This window comes from Stigmatopora argus, chromosome 8 (assembly GCF_051989625.1).
Source record: "Stigmatopora argus isolate UIUO_Sarg chromosome 8, RoL_Sarg_1.0, whole genome shotgun sequence".
Classification (NCBI taxonomy): Eukaryota; Metazoa; Chordata; class Actinopteri; order Syngnathiformes; family Syngnathidae; genus Stigmatopora; species Stigmatopora argus.
In genome coordinates, this window is record NC_135394.1 from 4499582 (window position 1) to 4514021 (window position 14440).

Genomic DNA, 14440 nt, shown 5'->3' on the forward strand with positions numbered 1-14440 from the left:
ATGGCGGCACTCTTTCTTTTAGGCTTGGACAGTTCAGAGCTGTCCAAGTTATCAAAAGAGACCCAAAATAAACTCGACAAAATTCTATCGGATCAACTGTATGAAATAGACACCCTTAAAGCCCAACGGGAACAATTCAGAGTTGATAGTGGTAAGCTATGAGCTATTTTTACGCTAGTTGTTGTTGCTAAAATGCTCGCCTGCCTTGCAATGTGCGCATTTGGTTTACAGATCGTTACTGCAATGAACAATCCACAGTTTTAATATCGCTTAACGATTGCTCGTGCGGTTTTTAATTGTCAGTGTGTATGATATTGCAACCGCTTTAGTGGTTAACCTCATGGTAGCGCAATCTGTTCGTAGGACGGTAGAATATACCACATTAAGATAAAGGTAAACAAAATGACGTGTTCCTTCTTTCCCAGAGCAACATTTCTTTGACAAGGTGAAAGAGCTGGCACAGTGTCAGGAAGACTTTCTGAGACAGACGCAAGAGCACAGTAAAGTCAAAGAGGATTTAGAGAAAATTGGTAAGGATGAACTTTGCAAACTTCAAATAATACCCATTGCGTTGGAAGGCCAAGACATTTTTGCGTTGTTTCAGCGGAAGAGCTAAAAAGTGTCCGCGAGGAGAACCAACAATATGAAAATGCTCAAGAGAAGTTGCTGTCAGAACAGGTAAAAGAAAAAGAAAAAAATTACAATTATTGGTTTGTTATGGATCCTTTACTGAATGTCAGACGCATCAACAACACATACATAAATTATTCAATACATCATCCTATAGCAGGGCTTCAGCTTTTGTGTCTCTTTTCTTATGTTTTTCTTTAATTTCATTCTAAAACTATGTGTCAATAATTGGTTCTTGTCATGTTTGATAACGTATTTGTTTGATTGGCACGCATTTAATATCTCGAATGAGAGCGCATTGCCGACGAACTATACTTTTGTTATCAGGATGGGAAACAATTGTTTGCATGCATTGTGATACACCGCAGATGGTTTGTAAGCAATGAGAGTATCTATATGCCGTCAATCTTGTTCAATGTGCCACTGTAGTCTTGGGTGAAATGCCGGCAATATCGCAAGCGCCAAGTGACTCGGCGCAGCTGTTTGTGCGCATTCTGTAGCGGTGAAAGCACCTGTCTGAGGGGTAACAGATGCATTTTATCTGTGACGGATGCCAATGTAACTCTGGCTTAATTCAGCCTTTACTTTTCCTACCGAATATAGATGATTTGTCACCATTCTAATTCCACCTTCTGCACACAATACACTGCTAAAGGTCTGATCAATCACGCTCATTGCCTCACTTTTAGACTACACTTTCAAAAGCTAAGGAAGAACTGGAGACGCAAAAGCTTGACCTGGTGCGGACACTTGAGCGGAGAAGCTTGGAATTGCAGAATTTAAATGGTAAGGGCACCTCAATCCTATTAATTTATTTGTTTATCAATTACTACACCAGTTAGCTGCCTGCCAAACATTTCTCTCAATTATTTATTATTGTGCAAAAAATATCCAATTGTAATACCTTAATACTTATGTCTGTTGTTCCACTAGATGACTTGAGGCAGATGAGTGATAAATTGGTGGAGGTCGGTGCCTCTAAAATGTCTCGGCAACTGAGGCTAGATGAACTTGAGGCAGCAGAAGTCAATATCAAAGTAAGTTGTTGCATATTTGCTTCATATTGCTTAACTTAATGTGCTATTATAATGTAAAGATGTATGATTTGACGTGATGGAGCCCACTGATTTGTGTTGTTTCGAAATTCCAGTATAAAGAGAAGCGTATGGAACAAGAAAAGGAGTTGCTGCAGGGACAAACGTCTTGGCTGAATGCAGAATTAAAAGCCAAGAGTGATGAACTTTTGAGCTTATCCCGCCAGAAGGGTAATGAAATCCTGGAACTGAAGTGCAGCCTGGAGAATAAAAAGGATGAGGCATGTTTTTTTTTTATTTTCACTGATATGATCATGTTAATAATATGTACATGAGTTGAATGATTTGATGTTTTTTTGCTTTTTGTAGTTAAGCAGAGTCCATGAACAAGTGGCCAGTTTGAAAACATTCAATAAAAACCAACAAAAACATAATGAGGACCTAATCCAAAAACTGAAGGAGGTATATGCATCTTATTGACGCAGTTTATTTCCTTCTCTGTTGTCATAGATGGAAAGGAGTTCATTTGATGTTTTTTTTATATTTACTTTAGGCCAAGGAGCAACAGAGCACTGTAGAGGAAAAGTTTCAAAATGAGCTGAATGCCAACATTAAGCTTTGCAATCTATATAAGGTATGCCGTGTGACAGTGTAATGACAAAAATACAACATTTGTTATTTGATTAGTTTGAATGAAAGTTAATCAGATGTTCACGGGTTATTGATCCTGTAGGGAGCCGCTGCTGATTCTGAGGCAAAAGGTGAAGAGCTGAGTCGGGCTGTTGAGGAGTTGCATAAACTGCTGCAAGAGGCAGGACAAAGTATGAAGCCATCCGTCAAAATTGTCTGGCGCTTTTCCAATAAGGAATACATCTATCGGTCGTATTATTTCCCCTCCTAAATATTTGTCACTCTATTTTACTTGTTTTTTTTCCTCAGCGAACAAAGCTCTTGAGGAGAAATTGCAAGTAGCTAATGCTCTTTCAGACAAGACTGTTGCTGAGTTAAAGGAAAGGATTGAAGTGCTTGAGAAGGAATTGGATAACGCTAATGAGCTTTTGTCTAATTCCAAACTGAGAGGTGAGTAGTAAGTTAAGTAAAGTCGTTTTAAGGCTGTGCCCCTCGATACATGGTGTCAATGAGTCAATTGTTGTCCCGAATATATTGATAGTGACCAAACCATTTTACTTTAAAAAAAAAAATAAAAATATTTTCTATTAGCACTCCAACCAAAATAGACCATTCTTAAAGATCCTGTAAAGTGGTGTTCATTATTTTTAAATACATGAAATATCTTTAAACATAAGTGCTGAATGTTCAATAACACTTGTGCTTAAAAATTGTGAAATATAGCAATATACTGAGTTCACCTCCTCAATTATGTAGATTTTTTTTTTTCAGGGAGGGGGTAAAAGGGTGTTAGATGACATGGACGTATTGGTGGTATCATTAGACCCCACCCTACTATAAAATGATACAAAATGCCGTGGTTATTTAGTGCAATTTCATTCATATTAACTTGGCCATAATGCTTTGCCTAAAAGTTTACAAGCCCCCAAAATACTTCACTTGGGTTTTAATGTGTTTTGTGTTATTTGAGCTTTTTCTCAGAAGACTTGCTAAAAAAAGTCCTGCAATTACAAAGATGATTTTGGTGCTCTATTTAATACATTTCTATACACTCAAATTTGGCAGTATTGTTAACATTACTCTACCATGTGGTGTTTAAAATTTACAGGATAGATTTATCGTCACTTTACACAATCTTATTTTCATTTTTCGATTTTTGGATCCACTTTCCATGTAATCATTCGGTATTGTTTTTTTTATCAGGTCCAGGTGGCACATCTGTGCTCACAGAGGCACAAATGACAACAGTGTCTCCAACAGCCGCTGCTGTGGCAAAGATTAAACCTGGAATGAAGTTGACTGAGGTGTGTAGAAAGAGAGTTCAACTCTCAGATTAAAAAAAATCTTAGATATTGCTAATTGAAGTAGCAGTCAATTTGAGGCATTTAACACACAGAGTGCTTAGTCTTGAGGTGCATTCATTAAGTGCTTAAGATCCAATTCAATGTAAATATTTCTGTTCAGTGTGGGAAGCATTTTAACTTGTCAACCTACAGTGTTTTTGATCTGTTGCACATGTTTTCTTTTTGCAGTTGTATTCTGCCTATGTAGAAAGCCAGGAGCAGTTGCAGTTGGAGCGCTTGGAGAACAAGCGGATAAACAAGTATCTTGATGACATAGTGCAAGAAGTGGAGGCAAAGGGTCCCATTCTGAAACGGCAGAGGGACGAGCACGAGCGCATGCAGAAATCTGTGGCTAGTCTATCGACCAAACTGGAACAGGCCTTAAAGGTACGAAGCCATATGTATTCTCCAGGGTTCCCCCAAGTACCTGAAATACTTATAAATGTGAGATGACAGCTACTTAACTTTTTACATGCAGTTTTTGCAATTGAAAATGTTGACTATCTGAACCAAAAATCTGTTAACAAGAAGTTCCATCTGGAATTTAAGATTTAGTTTCATGTTCCATGTTTTAAAATTCGCAAAAGCTCAATTTCTCATTTATTTAGGTTACTCATTTGTTGCCCTATTGTCTATTTAAAGACACATTCCATTTTCATAAACTTTCTCTCTTTGCTCTAACTTAAGGGTGTCAGACTCTGTTGGTTTGCGGGCCGCTTTAACGTCAACTTGATTTCACGTGGGCCGGACCATTTTAGATATAATAAGATTTTTTTTAAATAAATGGATTAAAAGAACTGGATTAAAAGCCCTGAATATTCAGTTTTTTATAGATCTAAAACAATGCTTATTTTAGCTTTTTTTTAGATATATTTTTAGATTTTACAAAATGATTTTTGAACTAAAAACACGGAAAAATTTGATTTAAAAAGTTACAATTATTGATTTAAAAGCGGGAAAATCAGGAAATTTAATATACATCTATATTCTTCATTTTAATTTGATCCTAAAACAGAAAGTTGGCACTCATGATTTACTTTCCCGGGCCACACAAAATGATGCGGCGGGCCAGATTTGGCCCCCGGGCCGCCACTTTGACACATATGCTCTAACTGGTAAAACTCAAGCTAACTCGAGAGATACTCGAATTTGAACTGTTTGCTCATTACTTTCACTTATTTGAGATTAAGCTCCTTTTGTCTTATTTATTTGTGACTTGTTTTGAAGACATTCTAGCTTTTTGTCAATTTATATTTCAGGAGGTTCACCGCCTGCAGAATGAGGCTGATGAAGCCAACAAACATTCCTCTCTGATTGAACGGGACAATAAAAGATTTGAATTACAGCTCGCAGATATGGCTCGGCAGGTAGATTTTACAGACAAAAAATTGCATGGTCTGAATATATTTTAAAATCAGGAAAATATGAACAGAATTCTATTTTCATAAATCTTCTGGGGTTATTTTTCTCCACCTAGGTTCGCGTACTTCTTATTGAACTCGAGGAGGCCCGTGGAAACCATGTGTTTCTTGATGATGAGTTGAGCTCAGCAGATATTACCAGTACCTCAGAAGTAATCAGTCAGCACCTGGTGACCTTCCGGAGTGTGGAAGAGCTTCAGAAGCAGAATCAGCGTCTTCTGGTGGCCCTCAGAGATCTCAGTGATGCCCAAGAGAAAGAAGAGATGGAAGCTTCTGAATCCAAGTATGTTAATCTCATTCATTTATGTTGTGAATTTTATTATACAGTCATACCTCTACTTATGAAATTGTCAAGTTACGAAAAAAGTCTTGGAACCAATTAATTTCGTAAGTAGAGGTACGACTGTACTGTCTCTCTATTTATATTTATTTTTCAAGGGACCACTAGCCAACATTGAACTGATCCATCTTTAAAAATTGCTGAATCAATTCCAGATACACAACAATTCACACGTTCCGTCTGTAAGCAACTACATAGAAGATGGTACCAAGATGGTTCATCTAGTTGATCTGATTATTCAGCTATTGGTTTAAATGTGTAACCTCAGCCTTATTCCACTGTCTGCCATTGAAGGGCACAGTTTACGTGAACATCTTGCATACATGCTGCTATATTTTTCTTACTCTCACCATTTATAAACCATCATATATAATTACACTTGAGTGCACACTTATCACAGTGATCCATATCATGCCAATACTTGCCCAGCATGCACAATCAAGGAGCTTATTCATTGCCCTGCATGTGGACGTGCAGGGATGACAACACGACTAATTCAAATTTTTGTACTTTTGCTAATATTTAAGATAAAGACCCAAAACAGTTACAAAGCAGTTTCTACTAGTATTAAACCATTACTACCACACTGCATGATCAAATCTGGATACCTGTAATCTTGGGGAGACCTAACAATGCAGTAATGATGCTGAATCAGTATTTTATTTGGTTCACATTTAATGGGCTGTGATTCCTGACTTGAGAAAATTGGATTTCCTGCATTCAACCCCACCTACCTTTATTATATTAGAGGTTCAGAAATAACTATAGTTTGCCTGTTGGGAACAAAAAATGGAGTCGCACCATTTCAAAAATGATTTATTCGTCAGAGGCAATCTTCACAGGCGCGGCGAGGTGGAGCTGAGTTTAGAGACCACTCTGGTTGAAGTAGAGTCTCTGAGGGAGCAACGCAGTCAACAGATAAAGATGACTGAGTCCATCATCAGGCAAAGGGACATGTACCGTGTGCTGTTGGCTCAGGCAACAGGGGTTAGCTTTCCTCAGCAAGGTACCACTCTCAAATCATTAAAACAATGTTATTGTTCCCCACAAGAGATGGATAAATCTAATACAAAGTTTGGAATCCTAAGCTCAATTTTCTGTTTAGGTACATCAACTGAGGACCTCACCCTCATGTCCACTCCGCACCGTTCACCTGCAACAACTCCCACTGCTGGGACCCCTACGGCATTGGTCTCCATGGCAACTGACTCAGCTGAAACACTGGAAGCCAAGGCAGCCTTGCGACAGGTATGTCAACTTCAGCTATTGTATTTTGAATGCACTTGTCAGCCAAAGCCAGAGCCATTATGAATGCCTGGCTTCAAAATCCTTCAAACAGCATTTCCACCAAACATCAGTGTGACCATCCATAACACAGTAAGCTGTTGTGCGTGTTGCCATGGGATCACACAAAATTTTGTATTTCACCTAATTGTATAAAAGCTTTAATATGGAAAAAATCTGTGATTATCTCCAAGTAGGTAAAATGACAACACTTTGGGTGAATGCTGCTTAGGTCAAGCAGCAGCTTGTATTTTGTATTGGGCTCTCACTTCTGATGAAAGACTGTTTCAATGGAATTTGTGGAAATTTGCAAAGTAATTAGAATGAATGTAATTGACCTTTGTGCAAATTGAGCTGATCTCATGTCATGTTCAAAAATGTTGGTATGAAAGTTCTGATATTTTTATTTTATTTTTATTTTTTTTATATCTTTTGTACAAAATAAACCTAAGTTGTATGAAAATCTTTTTTTTAAACAACTTGTTAAAAAATTGTATTCTTGCAGTTGCAGGACGTGTTTTCCACTCATAAAAAAGAACAGGTGGAGAGTCACAAAGCACTGATGGCGCAGAATGACAAACTCCTGGAGCAGCTTTCTAACCTTCGTTCCCAGAACGCCAAAACGGCAACACAGTTGGAATTTGCCTCCAAGAGGTCTGTTATATATTCAAAGCGGAGCCATTTACTGTTCTACCACTAAGGTAGAACTAAACCATTCTGTGAAACTTGTCCCAATCCTGTTAATTTTAATATAAAGAATTGTAAAGAATAGTTTAAATGTTGGCACCCCGGCGGCTCAGTGGTTAGCGTGTCGGCCTCACAGTGGAGGACCTGGGTTCAAATCCAGGTCGGTCCACCTGTGTGGAGTTTGCATGTTCTCCCTATGTGGGTTTTCTCCAGGTACTCCGGTTTCCTCCCACATTCCAAAGACATGCATGGTAGGCTGGTTGGACACTCTAAAATTGTCCCTAGGTATGAGTGTGAGTGTGGATGGTTGTTTGTCTCCTTGTGCCCTGCGATTGGCTGGCCACCAATTCAGGGTGTTCCCCCTTCTGGCCCGAAGTCAGCTGGGAAAATGCTACTGAGAACAAAATAACTTTATATTGAAGTTGTTGGGTGGTGGGAGTCACATTTAATTAATCTTGAGGAGTGAACAGCTTACTTTCACCAATGTCAGGTATGAGATGCTGCAGGACAATGTGGAGGGCTACAGGAAAGAGATTGCTTCCCTCAGAGATAAGGAGCAGAAGATGTCCTCTGCCACACAGAAAAATGAACATAGAATCAACACATTAAATGAGGATCTGCGAACTGCACAGGAAAAACTTGCAATGGCCGAGGTATTTTTTCCAAGACCAAATTGCTCATAAGGATATCGATGTATTACAATAGTTATGGTCCTTTTTAGGGTCTTGCTGGGGGCCTGCGTAAAGAGAGAGACATGCTGAAAATAGTTGAGTCGAGGTTGACCCAAGAGAAGGATATGATCCTGAGTCAGCAACAGAGTCAAAACCTCCTGATGACCAACCTTAAGGCTATTCAGGTGAACTTGGTCATCTGAATTTCTTCTTTGTTGCCATGTTCACGAAACTATCAGTTCCCATTGAGATATTTGTTGTTTTTCAAAGGCTACACTGGAGCGTTCGGATGCCGACTCACGTCAACGTCTTAACAACCAGCTAGAAAAGCAAGAGCGTGAGATCTCTCAGCTCCAGAAGAGGCTGGAGCATGAGGTTGAAGAGCGACATTTGCTCAGCAGGAACCAAGAGGTAAGATTTTTTTTTTTAGCTCTTTGTCTTTTGTTGGCCACCACACATTTTCTTTAAAATCATGTTGATGCTTCCTAGCATTGCAACTGGAGTAATTTAAACGAATACCTCAGAGTTTTGACTTTTTTTTTTTTTTATCACTCAAGAGCAGAAAAAGCACATCCATGTAATTCTAATTCTCCTTCCTCTACAAAGATCCAAGTCATGGAAGCAAAGCGGCAGCTGGAAACACAAGTGGCTTTACATCAGAAAACTAAAGATCTGCTGAATGCTGCCGAAGTAGAACTAGATTCTCTCAGGGTTCAGCAAGTGAGCAGTGAACCTCGTATCCTGGGTTCCCCCTCTACGCCTAAAACTAGAGGTTAGAAGCTTTTTTTTACAAAATGCTCACCCTAATTTACATTGAATGAGATGCACAAGGCATAGTTACCCTGAAGTCAACTGACTCATTACCATTGTTTCTCAAAGTGGTACAAGTGCCTCCAGGGTTCCCTCTAGTGCGATGCAAAAGATAGGTTGCAGGAGTTGTTGTTGTTACAGTTGAGTTGTATTCAACTTAATCCTCAAAAGATTCACATTTATTTTTTTATGATTTATTATTATTATTTTTTACTTAATACCATTTAACTCAATCCTTGAATACATTGCTATTTGACAAACTTTTTTTTTTTTTTACTGTAAATGAAAAAAAAAGTCATTTTTGGAATTAAAAAAAGAGAAAAATGTTAAAATATTTGTTTTCAGAAATCTAATTAGTGTTAATATTCAAACTGGGGCTTATGTATGTGTTCATAATCTCAAAAAAAAAAATCTGAACCTAACAGTGAAGATTCGTGTTACCTTGCCATTGATGTCTGCCTCCCTCAATAGCAGCTAATCATATATTATTGGCCATGATATTGTGGTCGTGGTATTCTTTAAGAGGGTGCTTGCTGTTAAATGTATTAAAACCACTGTTGTAACTCTTATTACAGCCTAATGATGTTCTACTTTTGATTAAAACAGTCTCTTGGATAGTTTTTTATCCATGTAGTGTAGTTCCGTAACTATCACTTATTTAGGTCTTTTGCCGAGTAAACGTAGCTTATGGAGAAACACCACCAATTTCGTCATACGCAGTTTCTGGGTGTGATGACAAGTAGGCTTTTTTGTTGTTGATAATTTCGACAGGGCCTATGTCTTATTATTATTATTATTTTGTCATCCTATGTAATACCAGACCCCCCAAAAAGCTCTTTAAAAAAGTTATAAAATTGTTCCTTTTGTCTGGCTTGCAAGTTTCACATCAAGACCGTGAGGATCTTCAGGGACGCTTGTTACAGGCTGAGACACGGGCAGAGCAGCTTTCCGAGAGCCTGAAAGTAGCCACTTCCAACATGGAGCAATACAGAGCCATGGCTCAAAGTCTGGAAGAATCCCTGGACAAAGAGAAACAGGTAAAAGACTGTACCCTTGTAATGAAAGGAACACGCACATTGAAGTCATAATTAAAGGCAGACTTTAGTTTCATATTTAAATGTGACTGCACCAACCTTTTTATTTCATTGCATTTTTATTTTGGAAGGGGGGTAAAGTAATGACTGTTTTTTTATTATTCCAATTTTGAATGTGAAGGTAACAGAGGAGGCCCGTGCCTCAATTGAAAGTCGTGTGAAAGAGGCTGAGCAGCAGCACCGCAAGCTTGAGGAGCAACTTCTGAATGCAGAAAAAGAAAAAAAGAATATGGAAGAACAAAATATGAAAGCCATAGTCTCCTTGAATGAGCAGGTGATGGATTTTTTTTTTTCTAAATATTATATTTTTATAGGTTTCTTTAAAGCTAAAATTTCCCCCTCTCTTATCTTTTTAGTTGGACAGTCTTCGAAGCGATTTGAATAGTGCCCAGGCAGAACACCACATGGCAGTACAGCGTTTATCAGCTGCTGAAGCCCAGCAGCTTCAGGCATTACAAGACAGCCAAGAGCAGGTAACCTGTAGTCTGCAGATTGGTCATGTGAAAAAATGTTGTTGAATGTTCGAAGTAAAAAGCCCTTGTGCTACTTGTCATCTGTCAAGGTTCGGAGATGTGGTGTCCTTTGGGTTTGTTGGCATCTCACCGTGCCACCAGTATTGTGCATTTCAGTATTGTTTTAACATTATTTTTTTTCTGTGTGTAACTGTTGTGGACTCACAGCTCTTGCGCTGAGCAGTTTCCTTGCAAGCGTGTGTGGTGTGTTTAAGAACACACTGTGAATGACAGCTTTATTCTTAATGCTGTTTGGTTCGATGGAATACTTTAGAATACTTAATGCAAGAAACGTCTACTGAAACTGTTATTTAATGGAAAGTTCATTACAAGTTTTCTATCAAATTTCCAAGGCTAAATTGGCAGCAGAAGCACAAGACAAATATGAGCAGGAGATGATACTTCATGCAGCAGATGTGAAGGTGATGCAGGATGCAAAAGCTCAGGCCTCACAAGCAGCTGATCTTAGACATCAGCTAGAGGAGAGATCCCAAAGAGTCACTGTTGAGTTAATGGAGGCCAGGATTTCTTGGGGGGAACAGGAGAAGATCCTCAAGGTAGGTTTTTGAACCGAATAATTTCATAGGCTACACTGATTGTTTGCTTTACAGAGCTTTTCCCCTATTCCTTTCTTTGATATCACAGGAAGAGATGTCGAAGATAGAAAGCCGATTTGAAGAGTTGCAAAAACAGAACGCTCTCTTGCACGAACAGATTCAGGCAATGAGTAGCAAGATGGCTGAGAGTTTGCAGCGTGCTGCAAGTGATAATCCACTGAACATCTCCCTGACTGAAGAAGGCAAATCTCAAGAACAACTCCTTGAGATTCTAAGGTAGCTTATGAACACAAAACCAAAGTTTTGTTTCCATTGTGGAATGTATATAATGATTTCTTGAGTCTGTTTAATGGGCGACTCAAGTCAAGCACTTCAAATATTACAGCTTTAGCTGCTGAAGCAGCAAGACACTGAGGTTGAAGTACGCAAAAAATGACTGATTTTTTTTAAAAACCCAATTACTTTTTTATTCGCCTTCTCCTCTGGTCACAAACTCTAATCGCCATACCTTGCAGCGTACTTGTATGATGATTGGTCTGAATTGATCAAGATTCGGGTTATTAAAATGCCCTTTTTTATGATGATTACAGTGTTTTTGTGGGATGATAATATATTAACACCCAAGTGTAATTTAAGATAAATTAATGTATATTATTTCACGATTTCCTTTGTTTTATTGGTACCATTTATTTGTCGTAGGTTTGTGCGTCGTGAAAAGGAGATTGCAGAGTCTCGTTATGAGTTTGCTCAAGGAGAGAGTTTGCGTCATCGTCTAAGAGTTGAATGCCTGGAACAAGAGCTAAAAGAAGTTCAGGACAGCTTGAGTTCTTCTCGAGAGAGGATGCAGGTAGGTTTGTATGCATTATTAAGGAACTCGCGCTTAATAGTAATGCCTAACTGGAGTAACGTAAATTACCCATCCTATATGTCACATCTCAAGCATTTGGATACATTTTGTCATACTATTGTATTGGTGTATCTCTACATCAGGTTCTCAGCTCATATGCCTATCATAAACGAGCTGTGACAACTGCTCATTAAGTGATACATTCATTGTGGACACTTCAAATCTATGGCACAATTTGGCGCTCTTTGGTGGTAATGGGATGGATACTGTCTTAGCTACTAACGTCCTCCCAACTTAGTGCGAAGTGAATTTGAGTATTTTTAAAGGTCTTTAGGACACACCCACACAATTACAAATACAATACTATACAAATTATCTTGAATTGAACGTGTGGTTATGCAACATACAGCAACATAAATTATAAGAATAAGTACATATATGGGAAGATCTTTATGACTTGAGCATTTCTTTAGTATCTCGTGTGCTCTCGAACATTGGATGTGCTTTTTGACCAACTGACTTCATTAATTGAATCGCAAATGGTCTCGCGTGTCAGGTGACTGCAAAGACCCTGGCCCAACATGATGACCTGATGAAGAAGACAGAAACTATGAGTATCCTCATGGAGACTAACAAGATGCTGCGAGATGACAAGGACAGATTGGAGAAAGAATTGCAGCAAACCCAAGCTAAGGCAAGTTGTATTCCAAAGGTGCCCCCTCGTCCAAATGTACTGTGGGTAACTGTAAAATCTATTCCAGGTACAAAAACTGGAATCAGAAGTTTTGCCACTGAAACAGGCAAATACAGAGTTGAGTGAGAAGAGTGGCATGCTGCAACTGGAGAAGAAAATACTGGATGAAGAGCTCAAGCGCTGGAAGGCTCGGACACAGGTTTGGGAAAAGTGATCAATCGCACGGTCCTCATTAATTCAAATTACCAAATACAGACTAGATGCTAACTTCCCAACATTAAGTGTGTTCATTTACATTAAGGCAACCAAAAACAAAAGTCTGTGGTAGTGCTAAACAGCTTCCGCAGTGGAGCCTTTTATTTTAGTAGCCCAGTACCATCTCTGGACTTCAGGGGGCGACTAGTGAATATTTTGCTGCTCTTCCTTCTGCCAAATGCATGAAGCAGGACTTGGGTGTTTTGTTGTTGGACACTAAATGCTGTTCCAGATTTGTATTTTGTTCACAAATTTTATTCTACACATCAATATTCATAGAGCAGTTTCTTTCTAAAGAGTAATGTAGAAGTACTATCTTTATTCTTTTAGCATTTGGTGTGTCAGCAAAAAGATTCTGATCCAGATGAGTACAAACGTCTACATTCTGAGAAGGAAAACCACCTAAAACGTATTCAGCAACTGATTGAGGAGAACAACCGTTTCAAAGCAGAGGTTACAAGGCAAGTCATTGGAATTTTGCTTATGAATAAAGTTCTCTGGACAGCAATCGACTCAATCAACTTCCAACACTTATGTCTTTTTAAATGGATTATTTTCAATTAACATCTGTTTATAGGGCCAACAATCTCACAGCATCCCACCAAAGCCAAATACAAAACCTGCATGATAATTTGAGCAAAATAACAGAGGAGAGAAATTCCCTCAAGGAAGAGGTTTCTACCAAGGATCTTGAAATTCAGGAGAAGGCAAAGAAGATTACCCAGGTGAAAAAACTTGGACGCCGCTACAAGACGCAGTATGATGAGCTCAAAATAGAACATGACAAGGTAAATGTGCCAGACATTGTCTCCTGCCCCTACCAATGTTCCCTCTAAGCTGCGCGCGTGCGCAATTGCGCACTACTCTCGTCTTCTCTGCGCAGCAGCAATCATATGGTGCGCAGTAAAAAAAAAAATCTGATTTTTTATTTTTTATTTTATTTTTTTATTATTTTTTTACCCCTTTCCCCATGATGGCGCCGTTTAAGCGGCAGCCAGTGGCAGTAGCTCTGTCCAGTCTTATGTTTTTCGTGTTTTACAGCATGTTTTACATGAAAAATTAGAGGGAACATTGACATGGACCTGCTTGTGGCAGGTGTGATACTGGTGTGCCCATAGCGAGCAATGATGATGTCGTGACCGGATGATTCGCCTAAAGACGTTTTGCCGACGGACGTTTGACAGACGGACAGGTCGCCGAATGAACGTTCGTTCAAACAGCGTTTAATGATTAAATACAAATACTAGTACAGTGGTACCTCGTCATACGACCGTTCGTCATACGGAATGCTCGTCTTACGGGGGAAATTTCGATCGAATAATTCGCCCGTGATGCGGTCAAAGTTTCGTGATGCGACCAAGCCAGGTTGCCATGGCATTTTTTTTGGCATATCTTTCGTGTATAACAATATTTACGAGCACCGGATGAGCTATTCAGACCAGGAAACGCACAACGCGCATGCGCGGTGAAAAGAGGGCTTTCTGGGTAATGAAGTATACTCGTGCGCACAACGCCGACAGGCAATGGCACTAGGCGCCGTTCGAGGGGATGCGAACACAGATGCTACAAGCTAAAAGGAGCCGCTAGCCAGCGGCCCCGAAGCTCCCATGCGAATCCAACAAAACCACCCA

The 14440-nt window shown here is 39.2% G+C and overlaps 1 protein-coding gene across 2 annotated transcripts in view; it reads left to right on the forward strand.

Annotated features, from left to right (window-relative positions):
* tprb (translocated promoter region b, nuclear basket protein) overlaps positions 1 to 14440 on the forward strand; it is a 25998-nt gene continuing 11558 nt past the window's right edge. The window contains exons 1-31 of one of the 2 annotated variants that reach the window (XM_077606600.1): positions 1 to 151; positions 426 to 530; positions 605 to 678; positions 1320 to 1416; positions 1564 to 1667; positions 1781 to 1945; positions 2034 to 2126; positions 2218 to 2298; positions 2398 to 2485; positions 2604 to 2744; positions 3498 to 3598; positions 3827 to 4024; positions 4897 to 5004; positions 5115 to 5341; positions 6241 to 6404; positions 6504 to 6646; positions 7188 to 7336; positions 7860 to 8022; positions 8091 to 8225; positions 8311 to 8451; positions 8647 to 8812; positions 9730 to 9887; positions 10066 to 10218; positions 10301 to 10417; positions 10810 to 11013; positions 11102 to 11289; positions 11713 to 11860; positions 12417 to 12554; positions 12622 to 12753; positions 13140 to 13270; positions 13387 to 13597. In XM_077606600.1, the coding sequence (XP_077462726.1) occupies positions 1 to 151; positions 426 to 530; positions 605 to 678; positions 1320 to 1416; positions 1564 to 1667; positions 1781 to 1945; positions 2034 to 2126; positions 2218 to 2298; positions 2398 to 2485; positions 2604 to 2744; positions 3498 to 3598; positions 3827 to 4024; positions 4897 to 5004; positions 5115 to 5341; positions 6241 to 6404; positions 6504 to 6646; positions 7188 to 7336; positions 7860 to 8022; positions 8091 to 8225; positions 8311 to 8451; positions 8647 to 8812; positions 9730 to 9887; positions 10066 to 10218; positions 10301 to 10417; positions 10810 to 11013; positions 11102 to 11289; positions 11713 to 11860; positions 12417 to 12554; positions 12622 to 12753; positions 13140 to 13270; positions 13387 to 13597 (4374 nt within the window). Of the gene's footprint in view, positions 152 to 425; positions 531 to 604; positions 679 to 1319; positions 1417 to 1563; positions 1668 to 1780; positions 1946 to 2033; positions 2127 to 2217; positions 2299 to 2397; positions 2486 to 2603; positions 2745 to 3497; positions 3599 to 3826; positions 4025 to 4896; positions 5005 to 5114; positions 5342 to 6240; positions 6405 to 6503; positions 6647 to 7187; positions 7337 to 7859; positions 8023 to 8090; positions 8226 to 8310; positions 8452 to 8646; positions 8813 to 9729; positions 9888 to 10065; positions 10219 to 10300; positions 10418 to 10809; positions 11014 to 11101; positions 11290 to 11712; positions 11861 to 12416; positions 12555 to 12621; positions 12754 to 13139; positions 13271 to 13386; positions 13598 to 14440 lie in introns of those variants that run through there. The other variant, XM_077606599.1, reaches the window with a different exon arrangement.